Source organism: Anser cygnoides, chromosome 14 (genome assembly GCF_040182565.1).
Source record: "Anser cygnoides isolate HZ-2024a breed goose chromosome 14, Taihu_goose_T2T_genome, whole genome shotgun sequence".
Lineage (NCBI taxonomy): Eukaryota > Metazoa > Chordata > Aves > Anseriformes > Anatidae > Anser > Anser cygnoides.
In genome coordinates, this window is record NC_089886.1 from 11340466 (window position 1) to 11352892 (window position 12427).

A 12427-nucleotide genomic window follows, 5' to 3' on the forward strand; every position below is an offset into this window, starting at 1 on the left:
ACCTTGGTGCCAGCAAGGCTGTTTCTCACTCCTCTCACTCTCCCAGGTGCTGTGAAGCAGTTTTTTGTTGTTGTTTTGTTTTGTTTCCCCTTTCTTAAATCTGCTCTCACAGAGGCGCAAACAACACCGCTTATTGGCTCTGCTCTGGCCAGCAGCGGGGCCATTATCTAACATGGGGCAGCTTCTGGATCCTTCTCACAGAAGCCACCCCTATGGCCCCCTGCTACCAAACCCTTGCCACGTAAACCCACTGCCGCACCTCGCTCCCACTTCTGGCGCAGGACACCCCAGACCCATCCTGTCCCCTCCCTGCAGCAGCAGCCCTGCTTCTGCGGGCAAGAAGCCTGCTTTTGCACGCCAGCATCGGCCTGCCTCTGGCTTTAGCTACGGGTACAGCTTTTTGACCTGTCCCTGCAGTTTCTGGGCTCAGGGACCCCCCCTTCCTCTGCCAGCGACGAGCCGTGCAGCACGGCGAGCGCCTCACGCCCTGCCTGCGCTGCCCCGGAGGCAGCCGCCCCGCAGCCGGGCGCTACCCCGAGCTGCTCGCCGTTCGCTGTCCCCATTGCCGGCTCCAGCCGCGGCTCCCGACCGCTCTCCTGTCCCTTCGAGTCCTGTTCTCCTCCATCCCTCTCCTCTCCCCCCCTCTCCTCTCCTCTCCCCCTTCCACCTCCTCTCCTCCCCCCGCGCAGGCGCCGAGCGAGGGGAAGATGGCGGCGCCCGTGGACCTGGAGCTGAAGAAGGTAACGGGGGAGCCCTGCGGAGCCCTGCGGAGCCCTGCCGGCCGCCTCGGGCCGCCCGCGTGGGGCAGCGCTTCCCTCCTGGCCCCTTATACCCCCCGCAGTCCCCGGCCCGGCCGCCTCAGCCTTTCCTTGTGGTTGCTCTTCTCTCCCCCCCCAGGCTTTCACGGAGCTCCAGGCCAAGGTGATAGACACGCAGCAGAAGGTGAAGCTGGCCGACATCCAGATCGAGCAGCTGAGCAAGACGAAGAAGCACGCGCACCTCACCGACACGGAGATCATGATGCTGGTGGACGAGACCCGCATGTACGAGGGCGTGGGCAGAATGTGAGTAGCGGCCCTGCCCGTGGCGCAGGTGCGGGAGGCCTGGTCACCGTGCTCCTCCACGCCGCTGGCAAATCGCTTGTGCGTGCCTTTTTTCTGTAGGCAAGCGAGGCGGCGGTTGCAGCCCGGTGGATGAGGAGATCTGCTTGGCCTCTGTACGTAAAAGGCCCCTGGGCTGCTGTCTCTGGGAGAGGGTTCTTCTTGTTAGGAAGCTTATGTCAGCTTTCTCGCAGCCTTCCCTTCCCTCAGGATTCCGTCAGTCTTTCTGGGAGTACAGTGAAGCTTACTGGGTTTGGTCAGTTGGGGTGTGCTACTACATGCCTTTAAGAAGGACTGTTAAGTTCCACTTGTACTTCTACTTGCGTTTGTTTGCTGGCTCTGCTGCTGTCCATGATGGTCTCATTTGCCATGACTTTGAATTTTATAATCTCAATTAGCAAAACAAAGTTCTAACGACAAGCTGCGTTTGTGAGCAGCATGGGGGGGCTCTCACAAGTCTGTCCAGCTGCGATTGTTCCGGATGTAATTTACATCAGACTCCTTGAAAAGCACCCGTGTGCAGCTGATGTGCTCAGGCCTTGGCTGACACACGTGTTCGTCTGCAGGAGAGCTCTTCGCAGTGTCATGTCAGCGCGTGGATCTGGCTGGCGTTGTCCGGATTTAAACCCTGAAAGCGAGCATGGGTAGTCCCAGTGCACCCATGAAAAACTACTTTCGTTTGTTGGATGGTTGTCAAAAGAAACACCTTAAGCTAGAAGTAATATGTTTTGATTAACATTGATGATGCACCTCTGCTTGACTTCAGCAGGCTCTTGTAGAAGTCCACACAAACTGGTTTTAGATCTGGAATGCATGCTTACTCACTGAGCGGTAGGGCTCCCAGTAAATAAATGTTTCCATGTAGATGAACTAAATTTGGGGTTTGTGTGGAGATAGTAGTGACCTTGAAAGGAAATAGATTTTGGTCTCTTGCAGAAGGTGACTGGTGCAACCTGGTCAGACTGGAGGCTGTTCGTTTTCGTCACAGACGACAGACTGAGGGTAGATAATGCAGGAGTTGTCAACTTTTTTTTTTTTTTAGGAGCTTTTTTAAAATCTGAAAGCAGAGAATACTTCTTCAATAGGGAGAAATACTTCAAGATTCCTTAAAAGCATGAGTGTATCAATCTTTACTGCAAAGTAATGTTGCTTGTGAACGAGATGGTGTTTCCTTGCTAGCTGAAATGCATTGTCCTGCTTTCTGCTGCCAGCTTATCAGTAAGAGACACTTAACTTCTTTGTCCCCTAAACCACTTATGTTTTCTCTGTGTGCAGCAGCTGCTGGAGTGACAGTCTTTTTGGGAATTTTCTCTTGCTTACCTTTCAATGACCAGATAAGGTAGTTTAGACCCTGCTAGATGGCTTTCTGATCCTGGAGGATTGTAGAAGTGCCACCAGAAAAATATGGTTTGTGTTATGAAAGTATTTATTTAAAGCCTGAACTTTTAATGGATTTTGTTGTGGTAGTCATTATGTAAATACAGATTAAGAGAGTACTCTGCTCGCAATACTACTTAGTAAATAAGTTATTTATATACTTTTTTTTCTTCCCCTTCTTCAGCCTGATGCAGTATTTATGTCAGCTCAGCCTATTCTGGCCACGGGGCTGAAGTCTGCCTTGTGAATTGGTAGTTGTGTTTTGGTATGCTCTGTGTCACTCGCTAACGCGATGAACTCACACCAGGGACACAAGGCTCTTCCTGGAGCCCACTCCATCCCATCATAGAAAATTTCTTGCTGAAATCTGGGCACTTGGAAAAGTTGGCTAAAGCTGTGCTTGAGCAGGAATTAAAATCCAAGGGCAGTCTGGCCATTTATATTCCAAAGGAAGTGGTCATTACAGTTGTTTTGTTTGTGTAATCTGTGTTCTATGGAGTGAAATTGGAGACTTCAAAGACACAAACAAAACAAAACAAACAAAAACACACAAAAAACACCTTGTTGGCTTAATTTGCTTGTACGGATATGGGATTTTACACACCTTTGGGTGCTGATGATGTCTTCAACACCTGTGATTTGTTTTGCACAGTTTAGCATTATCTCATGTGACCGAAAGAGGCATAGATGTTTTCTGTAAATAATGTTAGAACTGTAGTCGATTTCAGTTATCCAGAAAAGATTGGTGTTGGTGTCAGTATCAGCTCTGATAATTGGAGCTCTTCTGACAGCTTCCTTGAATAGCTAAATTCTTGAAAGTAGGTTTGGTGCTTCTGTTCCTGCACTCAACTTTTTTTTCTTGTTTTACTTCACTTTTTTTTTTTTCCTACCTTCTTCTTCTCTTCTTTAACCCACTTAAACTGCTGCTTAGAATCTGACTTCTGATTTTTTTTTTCTTCAGCTGTGGTGATATGTGCTGTGTGCGTGGGGGTAGTACATACACTTCTATAGAATAAACTACTCCAGTGAAAGTGGAAGGTTTGAGGAACGGTAGTGATGTGATGCATCCTGGGAAGAAGTCTGCCTAGTTCTGTATTTGCTTCTGCACTACTTGGACAGTAGTTGTGTGGTTTCGGTTCTCTGAACCCAGAGCTTGAGCCTGCTTCCGTTCTGAGAGGCTTTTCCTGCACCACTAGTGAATGTGAAAGTCCACTTGTTGTTCCAAAACTTGTGTGGGCGAGTTCGTTTTTGGTTTTATTTAGTTATAATTGCAGCGTGTATAACATGCACAAGCCTTACTGGCCTCCACATGTGGTGCTTGATTTACTTTTACTATAGCTATTTTTGTTTCAACACAAGAAATGTCAGTGCCACATAGTATGAGATGATGAATTGCTGTGTACTGTACATATCTATGAGGCTAGGATATCATCTGAGTAGTGGCATTGTGCCAAATACATTTCAATTCTCTTACTTCATACTCTTTCGAAAGGCTTGTTACGTAGCCTGAGACAACTACTGCTGTGCTGGACTTCTGCTTAAGCTATTTGTGAACTGATATCATCATACTGCTTTGAGAACTATGCTGAAAGTTTAAGTTTCAGAATCCTGTCTGAATATTCAGACCTTTCCCTTTACGTTCTTTAACTATTAACCTGCACAAGATTCTTATTTAGAGAAGAAAAATGTCAAGGGCTTATGTTAGGCACAGTGAGGAGAGCACTTCAGTTTTTCATGCCATGCCAAAATAGATGTTCAGTTTTGGTTTGACATTGCTTTGTCATCAGTGTTCTCTCATTTGTTTTAGAAATACACTTAAAAATAAAGTGCAAGAGAGTAAAAATCAAGCAAATACTGCAGCACAACTTTATATTCCAGGTTTTCCGTGAGTACACTATTTTACGGGAACAGCTGTAATGCTATAGTTTTCATTGTTTCTTTTAAAAGTGACTTAGATTTTTGGTGGAACCATCCGCAAGTGAAAGCTGAGGGAGGATTAAACGTTCTTGATCATTTGTGGGATTTAAATGCATTCCTGTTTTTAGCATGATACTTGGTTTTGTTTCTAAAGGAGACATGACAAGGCTGATTTTGTTGTTGTTGTTTTTCTGTTGTTCTGTGGATGGGATTGGTATTTGATTTTACCAGCACAGATCACCGCAGAATATGGTAGCTGTACTGTGCTGCCCACTCACACTCCAAAAACTCACGAAGAACTGAAGGACATGCAAGGCTTAATCTTTATGGTTCGGTTACTAACTATAGGTCAGTCTGTGAAATCTGAGTGGCTCTCTGTTGCCCATCTCTTCAGATAAGGCTTTGTCCAGAGCTCAGCACTGAAGCCCAGCTGCTGAGAAGCTGATGGGTGCTGTAATACTTAAATGAATCCCATGACAAGCATGTTGCTATCAGCCTCTGGCCAATACATAGATTATAAATTTAAATTTTGCTTATCTTGTGCAACATCTTCATCGACAACCTTGATGAGGGAATAGTGTCCACCCTTAGCACGTACACCGATGACACAAAGCTGGGAGGAATGGCCGACACGCCAGAAGGCTGTGCTGCCATTTAGCGAGACCTGGACAGGCTGGAGAGCTGGGCAGGAAGAAACCAAATGAGGCTTAACAAGAGCAAGCGTAGAGTCCTGCACCTGGGAAGGAACAACCGCATGTATCAGTACAGGCTGGGGGGTGAGCTGCTGGAGAGGAGCTCTGCAGAGAAGGACCTGGGGGTCCTGGTGGACGACAGGTTGGCCATGAGCCAGCAGTGTGCCCTGGTGGCCAAGAGGGCCAACGGGATCCTGGCGTGCATTAAAAGGAGCATGGCCAGCAGGTCAAGGGAGGTGATCCTCCCCCTCTACTCTGTCCCGGCCAGGCCTCACCTGGAGTACTGTGTCCAGTTCTGGGCTCCCCGGTACAAAAGAGACAGGGATCTCCTGGAAAGAGTCCAGCAGAGGGCCACAAAGATGATACGGGGCCTGGAGCATCTCCCCTATGAGAAAGGGCTGAGAGACCTGGGTCTGTTCGGCCTGGAGAAGAGAAGACTGAGAGGGGATCTCATCAATGTTTATAAATACCTGAGGTATGGGAGACAGAGGGATTTGGCCAACCTCTTTTCCGTGGTTTGTGGGGACAGGACAAGGGGCAATGGCCACAAAATGGATCACAGGAAGTTCCGCACCAACAGGCGAAAGAACTTCTTCACGGTGAGGGTGACGGAGCACTGGAACAGGCTGCCCAGGGAGGCTGTGGAATCTCCTTCTCTGGAGATATTCGAGACCCATCTGGAGGCCTATCTGGGCAACCTGCTCTAGGGAACCTGCTTTGGCAGGGGGGTTGGACCCAGTGATCTCTTGAGGTCCCTTCCAACCCCTACAATTCTGTGATTCTGTGATCTTGCTGTTGAAAAAGTCAAGGTTTCATTTTCCACAGTAAGTCTAAGTAGAGTCAGTAATGTGAGAGAAGAATACCATTGGTATCAGTGGTTCTCAGTTAACTGCTGGTGGTAGAGGGATCCTGGGAGTTTAGACTGCTGGATTCTGCTTCAAGATCAGAAAGGGAGCTTGTTCTGATGGTTCCCTTGCCAGCTTGGCATCTTTTGGTGTCTCAAAGATGTTCTTCTTCCTTGTTCCCCCACTTTGTTCTTGATCTTACTCCTACTGCCCTGGGCTGCTCACTTGTAATCTTCTGGATATTGTGGTCTAGTTACAGCTCTCCTGCCCTGCTGCTCTATATAATGCTCCATGAAACACTGAAACTTTAGAGAAGAAAAGATTTTCATAGCTTGCATGCAAAATGCTTATCTGCTTAATTCCAGGAAATAGCTGCATTTAAAAAAAAAAACAACAAAAAAAAACCCAGCTTTGACAGAGAACTGGCGTAGAATGGACACATCAGATAAGTCAGTGTTTGTCAAATGTATAAGCAACAGAAGAAAATAGTCTTAAAATATAAATAATGGCTAGCTTAAAAAATAGCTGCTTTTCTCAGCCTTGCTCAGAACCTCTTGGTTGTACTCCCCTACCTACTCCATGAGCATTGTGATAGAAGGTTAGTGAACGAGGGGATGCGGTTTTTACTTGATGTTTGTCTCCCTTGCCTGGAAATACCTAACTCTTTAGGAGTACATTTGTGTTGGGTCTTTGAGTATGATATTCAGACAAATCTGTTCCATTTGTATCTTCTTTTTCCGTAGTATTTTCCCTACCTGTTACCTCGACAGGGTTTCCTACAGAGGAAAGAGCTACCTGGGTAAATGTAAAGGAGATAAAATCTCAATTTAGAAGATAAGAGTCAGAACCAAGACAGACTACTTGTGCAGAATGCCGTTCTAGATGGAAGAGGAGGTTTGATCTGCTGTGATCCAGAGGCGTTGTGTTATAACGTATCTAATGTGTTACAGTACAGGTGCCAGAGCTTTCAAGAAGTCCTGCACTTCAGCGGTTTGGATGTCGTATGTTGTGGGGAGCAAAGACCATAGTAAGGCACCTTTGTTTTGTCCCAGCCTCCAAAAAGGGGAAATCCGGGATCTCTTGTTAAATGCAACAAATTCATTGCTTCAATGCTGCAGGGCTGTCTTTGGAAGAATTCTATACAAGTATTAAATATTTTGGGGAATAGAATAGTTCAGTTGGAAAGGACCTACAAAGAACATCGAGTCCAACTGCTTGACCACTGCAGGGTTAACCAAAAGTTAAAGCGTATTATTAAAGGCATTATCCAAATGCCTGCTTTTGTAGCTTGCTGTGCCAAATGACTGCAAAAATTATGGAAGATGGCTATCTTATTTTTGCACTTAAAATGTCAGTTTCGTATTTTGTAACGGCAAAGAACTTCTGCTTGTTTTGACATTGACTGGATTTCAAGTACTGTATTTTGAGCCTTTTCCCCCATTCCCCACAGGAAATTTTGAAATCAAGGGTTAGAGTCCCTGTGGGAAATGCTCAGCGTTAAAGCATTTCTTTCAGAATACAGATCTGTTTCCCTGCTTTAGCACAGGGATTTAAATTGTGCTTTCCTGTGGCAGATGAAAATGGCCAAATTAGTGGACCAAAGAGGTACTGGAAGAGTCCCTGTTGTATCCGTGTGGTGCCTGGGAATGCTATTGCAGATGTGGTACCACCGTGGCGTGTGACAAGCTAGCCTGACACCAGCCCTAGGGCTGGTGGGTGGAGATTCCCAGAGCCTGTTCCCAGTCTGATATGCAGATTTAAATATACTGCATAAAATTGATTTGGAACAATCTTAATACAAATGATAAATCTAGGTCTGAGCATCCTTTGAACTAGCTGCCTGCTCTTGTTCAAAATCTGAAAGCAGGAAGATTAAATTGATGTCCCCTACTCTGAAAGAGTGAAGTGAAATATGAGGACTCCAATGCTGTGGGATGTGGTTATATTTTACATAACTATAACGCAGAGATGCAAGAACCAAAGTGCTTAACTCAGGAATTCTGCAACTACTATCTTGAATTTTTATTTTTGTTTTCTCCAGAACTATTTGCTGAGTTGACAGAATGTTTCAGCCAGTTTAAAATAATAAAAATTGAGGGGAAAGCAAACAAACAAACAAAAAACAAAACAAACAAACAAAAAACAACCAAAACCATACATACTGGGAAGGAATGATTTTCCAAAACAACATAACATCCATCCTTTTCGGTCCACAAATGCTAATTCTAAAACGTTTTGTTTTTAGTGATTAGGAAGCTGTAGTGTGATTGTTTTAGTGCTAGCTAATTTAAATTTAGCATCTAGAAATAGGTCTTTTGACTGAAACAGTTATCGTGCATCTACTTCTGTGCTGTTTGCTGTATTGGTTTCTTTGATGTTCTGTTGATTTTTATAGCAGGATTTGTGGTATGCAGGAGTGAAGGCTGTGTTATTGAAGAACCATAAATGGATAGCTGGGCCTTCATTCTCACTCTAGCATTTCAAAAGGAGGATCCTTTTATGTCTGTATTCTCACTTCTGATTTTGTGTGCCCAGGAGGAGAGACAAAGCATTTTTTTTTCTTGCATCTGGGGATGGATTTGTCTTTCAAAAGAGATGTGTCCTGATTTTGTTGGCTTTCCTATATAGGTTCTTAGTGAAGGGCTGCTGTTGAGTAGTGTAAATATAAGTTTGCAGAGTGCAGCGGTGTTTCCATGTCACTTCATGTACCACTACAGAATTCATCTTTCTGATCACTGAAGTTTTACCAATAGAAAAACTTTTCTTTTTTTTTTTAATAGAAATGTCTTTAGAATTGGTTGACTAAGATGTTTGTGTTCAAGCTAACTTTTGCTTGCTTCTGTTTTCCTAAGTGCCTATTCATTTGCTGTTTTTTGTTTGTTTTAGCTGTTCTTCCTTAGAAATTTGGGACATTGTTGAAAATACTGGATGCCTTAGAAGTGGATGCGGACATCCTGTTGTTGGAGGGAATGGCTTCTGTTTACTGCAGCTTGCAACTTTCAAATTTGGTACAAAATAAACTGCAAAAAATCGATTTGAAGTGCATATGTTATTAGGTACGTTGTACTCGTTTGAGTTTCCTTTGCTTAAACAAGCTACAGGTCGTCTTCGCTACATACTAAAACTTACTATAAAACTTACTATAAAACAAAAGTAGAAGATAAAATTACTAAACTAGAGATATAGTGAGGAAAAACTATTCATGGAGCTTTTACCATCATGAACTGCAGTCATACTTGTGCTGTTTTCCACACGTGGTTTGAATTCAGATGTTACTCATTCCTGTATAATTAAGAGGAGTCATTTTTTTAAAATTCCATTTATCTTGAATGAGCATTCAGAAAGAATGGATGTTGTCCTTTAAAAGCTGACCACGGTAGTATTTTATTATTTTTGGTTGTGCTATATTTAATCCACACTTAGAGGTATATTCCTTTTTTTTTTTTTTTTTAAAGAACCAAGTATGAACAATGGTATAATTCTACCATCTAGTTAAGTGTCTGGCAATGCAGAAACTGCTGTTTATGAGCTATGTTACTATCTTCATTTGAGGTAATGTAATACGCTGTAGCTATTGACACATTTTTCCTCCCCTTCCCCCTCCTCCCCCCCCCCCAAAAAAAAAGTGAAAAGTCAATGTAAACACGGCCTGAGGTGCAGAACAAAAGCCGCTGCCCCTCAGCTGCACAAGATGTGTGTTGAGTCAGACTGCGGGGAGTTTAGAGGAAAACCAACAGCGTGGCATTTTTGTTTTCCTTTAGCTCCTTAAAGCAAATAGGTTTACGGCTTACAAATGTTCATCTGAGTAAAAGTTACGCTTCTTGTGGCCTACGTAAGAGTGCCTTTGGGCTGCTGCCAGTGCTGCTAATCCCGGCTCTGTGTGTTCCCGTGCTGTCAGGCTGAGTTCGCGCAGGTACCGCTGCCTGCCTGCGATTCCGCTAGCATGCTTCTGCTGCGTCTCTCTCCCAGGTGTCTCCTGGGACCTGGTGCATGTACGTCTCTCCGGGTGCAGCAGTGAACCCTAAGCTGCTGCTTCTAGAATGTGTTCGTATACAATCCTCCCAATATAAGCTGTGGCATTTGTTTTGCTTTATGTTACGTGCCACTTTGGCGAGGGGAAGGGGGATAGTTGCATTTTAGCCGTATTAAGTGACCTAGTGAGACAACTGAGCATTGAAATAAAAGCAAACGTAGGAAAAGCTTCAGCTGGTATGTTCCAAGTGAGCCTGTTCAGAAGCTACTTAAGGATTCTGATCTGTTGAATGGGAAATTCAAATCAGACTGAAAAATGTGAAGCCCTTAGACGTGAAGGGTGGCAGCACCGACTATAATTAGTCATGGCTTTCTGTTTTTGAATTTGCTTGCTTGTCTGATTTGGAACTGGGTAATTCATCTAGGATGACTAAAACTGGAATTTGCTGTGGTCTAAGCAATGCCTGTTATGAACTGCATGGGGAATCATTTATAGTAACGTAAGCAGACCCTGGGAGAGTAAAATGGGACTTCTGGGTGCTCGCAGTTGTGAACAGCCAGTTCCTGTTCAATCAAGCTAGATTGCTTGGGATCAGCTCATTGGAAGCCTCTCTTTCATTGGCTTTGAACAGTACTTAAAATGCATTAATCTCCTACTGAGTGTGCTCAAAGCTTGAACAGCAGTGCAAGTTCAGAATTAAAAAGCGTCTTTAAATAGACAAGGGCATGACTGGGCTTAGCCCAACTTTTCACATGGAGCAGCCTAATGAAAAGGCTTGGTTTCAAGGAGCAGGATTCTACCTACAAGCAGCTGTGCAGTGTTGCAAGGTGTCATGTTAGTTTCCTTTAGAAGTACAAGAAACATGTTAATATTACAGCTTTGTACAAAGTTGCAAGTTTTTTTCTGTATGGTAGCAAGTTTCTGCATAGTGTTTTCCAAATTCAATGGGAACTGTAAAGCTGAAGTTGTAATGGCCCTTTCTGGGAGCTGGAAACCAGAATGAATGGACTTCTAGTTGTGTCATTCATTGTTATTCTGGCAAAATAGTAACTGGAGCTTTCCTACCCGTCAAACTGCGCCTCTCCAAAATGAGGTGTAGGGATATATATCAATACGAGGCAGTGGAAAAGCTGTGTTTACCCTGGTGCCCCACGCAGGTTCTGCAGTGAGCGCAGCAGACCAAAGCAGGACGAGGAGCTTTGCAGCCTGCCGTGTTGCTCCTTCCCTGCTGGTGCTGGGGCTCTGCCCTCGTGCTACTTGGCCTGAGCCCCAGTGCGGGGCTGACATGTGCAGGGCAGTTGAATGCTCAGACCGTGGCCACTGGAGTGATTTCCTGAGCAAAATGTTAGTGCCAGCCCTGCAGGTCCTTAACGTGGCTCCCGGGGGACGACTGCCTCTTGCACCCACAGGCCGTCCTGTTCTTTCCTCACTTAAACACCCGAATTGTGTTACCTAGGCAAAATATGAAGAGGAGAGAGTGCTTGCATCTGGGACAGATGCCCGACACCAAAAGTTTCAGACATATGGGTTGAAGGTTGTAGTTGCAAGTAATTGAAAGTAGGGGTTCTTAATGGAAAATCTTCACTATGAGCATTGCTGTTACTCCACCTTTAACAACTTTAATAACTTGTATGTCATAGTAAAGGCTGGCTTGTGCTGAACAAACATCTCCATAACCTCATTCATTAGGGGATGAATATTTCAATATCTAATGTTATGTTTTAAAGTCAAATAAACAGTACATTTTGGTGCAAACAAACTGAGTTATGGAATTACTTACACCCTATGAACATCACTTTGTGGGTGTGTACGTGTGACACAAAGGAGCAGACAGATGAAGCTAACAGCATTGCTGACCTGTGTAACTAGACCCCAAAGGCCATTTTGGCCAGGGTGTGAGGGAGTGCTGCATAAACACTAACAAGTGGGACTCCATATCCAGAGATTTTAAACTGGGAAGGGTGAGAGATTTCTTCAGAGGGAAACAAGCATCTAGTCCCATAGTGTTATAAATTACTTGCTGTGGCTTAGAGAAACAAAAAGCCTGATGTGGAGCTAGCAGAGGACTCTAGGAAAGAAAATAGAAGCAAGAGGGAATATTTAGAGTGAGGTTTCTCTTTCAGTTCCCTTGTGCTCTATTTTTGTTCCATGCATTGCTCTTTAACAACCAGTAATCACTGGGATACCAGATCACGTAGATACAGCCAGTTCAAAAATACTTCACTGTGTTACAGAGCTGTTCGCGTTGGCTGCCCAGATCTGGCTGAATACGGCTGTCCTCGAGGACCCCAGTCCATAACTTTCTTCTCTGCTTTTCATTGTTTGGTTTTTGGGCTTTTACTTCTCTGTGTGGGTGCTGGATATATCGCGAAGTATCTGGAGTAGAACATATTCTGCTCTGTTACTAGCCGTTCCCTTTAAAATGAGTGACCAAATGAGACTTGGTGAATCTGTCCCTTATGACCCAGATATTCTTGGTATTATTTAACAACAGTGAAACATGTGGAGATGGTTGTTGTCAAG

General features: G+C 44.5%; 1 protein-coding gene across 2 annotated transcripts in view; it reads left to right on the forward strand.

The window, feature by feature from the left end:
* The first annotated feature begins 475 nt into the window (after window positions 1-475).
* Window positions 476-12427, forward strand: part of PFDN1 (prefoldin subunit 1) — a 31820-nt gene continuing 19868 nt past the window's right edge. Inside the window, exons 1-3 of one of the 2 annotated variants that reach the window (XM_048051516.2) lie at window positions 476-740; window positions 898-1064; window positions 8818-8987. In XM_048051516.2, the coding sequence (XP_047907473.1) occupies window positions 708-740; window positions 898-1064; window positions 8818-8950 (333 nt within the window). In that variant the 5' untranslated portion in view covers window positions 476-707 and the 3' untranslated portion in view covers window positions 8951-8987. The remainder of the gene's footprint in view (window positions 741-897; window positions 1065-8817; window positions 8988-12427) is intronic. The other variant, XM_048051515.2, reaches the window with a different exon arrangement.